The sequence below is a fragment of the Gossypium raimondii genome, chromosome 7 (genome assembly GCF_025698545.1).
Source record: "Gossypium raimondii isolate GPD5lz chromosome 7, ASM2569854v1, whole genome shotgun sequence".
In the NCBI taxonomy this organism is placed as follows: domain Eukaryota; kingdom Viridiplantae; phylum Streptophyta; class Magnoliopsida; order Malvales; family Malvaceae; genus Gossypium; species Gossypium raimondii.
The window spans coordinates 11638482-11643687 of NC_068571.1; the positions used below are offsets into that span (position 1 = coordinate 11638482).

General features: G+C 35.4%; 1 protein-coding gene across 1 annotated transcript; it reads right to left on the reverse strand.

Moving 5' to 3' along the window:
• Positions 1 to 238: 238 nt before the first annotated feature.
• On the reverse strand, positions 239 to 3600 carry LOC105801443 (amino acid transporter AVT6A). The gene is made up of 6 exons (XM_012632750.2): positions 3214 to 3600; positions 2619 to 3122; positions 2296 to 2448; positions 1703 to 1906; positions 1126 to 1591; positions 239 to 701 (listed from the first exon to the last, which is right to left on the reverse strand). The coding sequence occupies exons 2-6, from the start codon at positions 3043 to 3045 to the stop codon at positions 557 to 559; spliced, it is 1395 nt and encodes a 464-aa protein (XP_012488204.1). The 5' UTR covers positions 3046 to 3122; positions 3214 to 3600; the 3' UTR covers positions 239 to 556.
• Positions 3601 to 5206: the final 1606 nt, after the last annotated feature.

Here is a 5206-nt window from a genome sequence, read left to right on the forward strand (position 1 = left end):
AATGACTAAATATTTTGAGTCGGACATTGTTTTTGTTCCAGAAAACCTTCATCAGGTCAATCTAAATTAAAATAGATTGAAATGAAAATTAATCTAAAACCAATTAAGCTTGAAACGAATTAAATCCAAAATAACTTTAGCTCAGAATCGCATACGTATCCCACATAAATACACATGTTAAAGAGATATGGCTAGCTCAGTTTCAGATATTTTTAGAACAGATCCAAAAAGGCTAAAATGCAAGCAAAATCATTATTTTTCTACAAATCTGAAATATGCTATATTTGCTATTTTACAACTTGTTTTAATGTCTTACATGACCTAAGTAGAGGAGGGGGGAGGGGGTATGACGTATGAACTTCATACACTTCCCTACACAATCTAACTTTCATACATTGGAAGCAAAGTTACATCTTATTATATAGCTTATCAAACCTCCTCCGAACACCTGGATTTTCAAATTGGATATCGAAAGATAACTATAAAAACCAGGTGTCTTCAAGGATTTGGTGACATAAAATCTCATTTTGTGCAACCAAGGGATCTGCTAGATGGATCATGCCCTGGGTCCTGCTCCGGAATTCTTCTTAAATAGGGCATATGCATCGCTGTATATGGCTACAGCATTTGAGAATACGGCAAGGACAATCATGAAAAGAGCTAACATCTTGTCCTTCTTTGTTGCTATGAAGTGGTGATTCCTGAAACACCAGAGGCAGCTCATAAGTTAACTGAATACAATCAACACAAATACCAACTTAAACCGAACATTAGGCAGATGAGGCCCAAGAAACAGGTCTCAATAACATCCACAAAAAATCAAAGATGAACCTCAGAAAGGTACTCGCAATTAGCAATACCGATAAAGAGAATTGAAATCTCATGATTCTGGCAACATGCCAAGCTTTTCACGATATCGGATACTAAAAACATGTCTCATCAGTTTTAAATGCAAATCAAGTTCCATATGCAGTTCATCCTTGTTTATTAACATTTCCAAGCCAGTGCCGACCGTGTTTCAGTTTTTTTTTTCTCCCACTCTAATGTATGACATAAGAAAGTTGATCACTGATGAGAGAAAAAGGGGAGTTGATATCTAATCGAATCAAAAGACCAAAAGCTCACCTAAGAGTAACCGCAGCAGGAAAAATGAAGCCAAGGCAAACAGCAGCAGTTGCTCCAGTGAACTGGAAAGCATCCCAGATGCTGGGTATGAAATTCGCACCCAAGAAGATAACTGCTATGAGTCCGGCAGTAATACAAGCAAACCTTATATTAGACTGAGCTAGAGGACTTGAATAAGGGAAGAGGAGGCCATCCATGTTTAGTCGCAATGGATAGAAGACAATGGGAAATACGAGCATGAGGTGAGCAGCATAGCTGACACGGACAGCATCATTAAGCAGGGAGCTATAGGGGATGCCAAGGTTGGTATCAAAGTTGGCAAGCACATCATCCATTGTGGCGTCACCAAATAGAAGGAATCCGAAAAAGCTTGTCATTATGTAAACAGTTGAGCATAAAGCCAGAGCTGTTCGCACAACCGGTCTTATCTGGGTTGAATCTTCCAGTTCGTTATCTATGCTGTGGACTGCAAATTTAAACACACAAGAATATCAGCAACTCTTATCTTACACCAATGTAAAAGATGAAATATACTTTGCTCAAATAAAGAGTCTAATTGATGAATCAGCTTGCATACCATTGTAATGGCAGATATACGCAGTGACTAAAACGGGGACTGTGGTGAAGAGTTTCCAGAATGAGGTCAAATCAGTGACATCGGGAAGCAATCTAGGCATCATTACAGTTCCGCTAATCAACTTGATAATTGCTATTCCAACAGTAATGACAAGAAACACAACTGCTAGAGCAACGGATAAGGCGGATGTAAATCTTAAGGAATCTGCAAATGGCAAATGAGAAGGCACAACTGCTTGTTAGTCACATACAAATAAACAATTACAAACCATCCAACTTAGATTCATTCCGGGTAAGTATGAGATTCTGGGAGCTAACAAACAAAGGCAAGGTGTAAATCTGAAAGTTATTGGATATTTTCAAAAACCGATACAAATATGCAAAATCCGATTCAGAAACCTTGAAAGTAAAAAATAAAAGTTTGATTATATAAAACAAGGTAATTGAGTTTTAATAGAGCAACTGTAAATTAATGAAATAGTTTCAATCATGTATAAATGGAGTCAACATATGAAGATCTATCTAATGATCTACCAAGAACAAACAAGACAATTCACTAAAATTCAGTAAAGCTAGCACAAGTGGAACACTAACCGATCCGCTTGAAACATGCCAATGGAGAGAAGATGCCGAGTGTTGTGACGATAAGAACAAAGGTGCGGCCATTCCACCAGTGTTCTCCCAACCACCCTTCAAGGACACCAGCATGGTGCACCCCACTTGATGATGTTCCAGAAAGCACATCACCTACATAAAACAACAAACCATCATAAGTTGGTAAGCAAATTCACACATTTTCACAAGATCAGGCAAGGGGAACCAAGTATTTAAACGGATCACATGCTCTCAAAACACAAATCAATATCACAGAGCGACTAAATATGCAAATTTTAAGTTGAAGGAAATGAAGCTTTTACCAATAATAATCATGTATACAATGAGTACACCAATGTTGTTGACCAGAACACAGACTTGCAAAAAGATTCTCCCATACTTTCCAAATGCATCTCCCATAAGACCTCCATAAGAAGTTGATTTTCCAGCCCTACTGAACCTAAGCAAGAATTCAATGGAGGCATCAGTTAAGAATGCCATGAAGACTATCATGGCAATCCCAAGAATCAATCCCAGAACTTTCATTGTAGCAGGCAAGGCCATGATGCCAGCACCAACAATTGTTGTTGACAAGTTGAACACTGCACCAGTAAATGAAGCTCCATTGAATTCATCATAACCACCAGCCTCATCTTGTCGTTTAGGCAACAAGGGAGCTTTCTCATCAACAACATGTTTGCTCCTCCTTGACTTCCTCTCCTTCTTTGGTGATATATCCCCAATTGTCATCTTTTAAATCACCTAAAACTCTCAGATATTCAACTTTTTTTAAGAAAATCTAAACCACCTTAGAGCACACTGCAATTCTGTCCAGACATAGATAAGATCCTCGAAATCAAAACCAATTAAAGTAAAAGTACAAGAAAAATAAAACCGCTCCAATTGAATAGTCCTAACCTGTAATAAAATCTAAACCTTGCAGCCTTTGGGAAATTTGTAAATCTTCTCCAAACAAAGGGTAGAAATCCCACTAATTTAATAAACAGACATTCTACAATCTGCAATTACAAAAGGTTGAATCTTTGATATAAAAAGTCCAGGAAATGAAACCAACCCAGACATCCAATCAAAAAAACCTTAGGAACCCAATTTACAGTTTCTATTTAAAGCAGGAAAGGAAAACTTGAAGCCAAACCCAGAAAAGAAAAAATCTTGACCAAGCCCAGGAAGAGAAACGATAGAAAAAAATGAGCTTTGAAATGAAGAAATGAGGAAGACCCAATAAAGAGAAATAAAAGTTAAAAACAGAAGTGATGGCTCTTTGTACCAATCCTCTCAGTTCTTACTGGGGGTGCGTGTTGCTTTGATTTATAGTGACAAGGCAGGCAAAGAAGCGAAAAACTTCACGGCAAAAAAGCTGTATGTTATGATGACAAATAAATAATTAAAATCAACAGTAAATAATTTAAATAAAAATTACCAACCGTCTAAAAAATCAGCCACCATTTTATTAGGATTTTGCTCTTCTATTGTAAATTATTAAAAAAAATAAAACAAGATATTATTTTGTTTAATCAGATATTATATCTACATTTAAAAGAAAATTTTTAAAATTCAAAGAATGTGGTTGGGTGAGAGATTTATAGTTGAGATTTTATTTGTATAAAGATTTTTAAAATTCTAAAAATGAACTTACTTGTTAGAATAAATATATTGGAGAATTTCAAAATTTAGACCATTTTACCAATAAAAGTTCATTTCTAACTTTATTTATAGAAATGGGCCACTTTTTTTATTATTTATCGGAAAGGGTCGAAAACTACAAAATGCGTCCACGTAGGAGCCTTTTAGGGGGAAATTTTAGCAAATCGCGTCCCTGAGGGAGCGATTTTGCCATGTCAGCGCAAAACGCGCTGACGTGGATGCACTTTGCTGATGTGGCAAAATCGATCCCTCAGGGACGCGATTTAGCCCGTGTTTTTCTAAGGTTAGGGCTATTTACATGTTTAGTCCCTAGGGTCTGTGGGTTTAGGGTTTTAAGGTTGTAGTGTTAGTGTTTTGTTAAAATAATTTAGGGTTTTATTTATTTAGGGTTTAAGAATTTTAAAAAATAAATCAAGGTTTAGAGTTTTTTAAAAAATAATTAAATTAGGTTTTAGGGTTTTAAATAAATTAAATTAGATTTTAGAGTTTTAAATAAATTAATTAAATTAGGGTTTAGAGTGTTTAAGAAAATTAATTAAATTAGGGTTTAGTTTTTTAAAATAATTTTGTGTTTAGGTTAAGGGTTTAGAAAAAATTATACTGACAAAAAGGATTTTATTTTTTTCTACAGTAGTTTTAGAAAAATTAATTTTGAGAAGACGGTTCTGAAAAGATAATGCCAAAAACGCTTCAACCAGGATGCACTGTTAGCAAAATTACTGAAAAAAGCTCCCAAGTGGACGTTCCTTTTCTACAGTAGTTCTTGAAAAAATAATTTTGAGAAGACGGTTCTGAAAAAATAGTTTCAAAAACACTTCAAGCAGGATGCACTATCAGCAAAATTACTGAAAAAAGCTCCCACGTAGACACTCTTTTTCTACAATAGTTCCTGAAAAATAATTTTGAGAAGACAGTTCTGAAAAAATAGTGTCAAAAACACTTCAAACAGGATGCACTATCAGCAAAATTACTGAAAAAAGCTCCCATGTGGACGCTCTTTTTCTACAATAGTTTCAGAAAAAATAATTTTGAGAAGACGATTCTGAAAAAAATAGTGTCAAAAACGCTTCAAGCAGGATGCACTGTCAGGAAAATTACTTAAAAAAGCTCCCACGTGGATGCTCTTTTTCTACAGTAGTTCATGTTTGGCCTTAGGCTATAAATGAGCCAAATTTCATTCTCAGATTGCATAAGTTACAGCAAGAAAAATTAGAGAGGCTAAGCAAAATAGAAATTGAAGATGAGT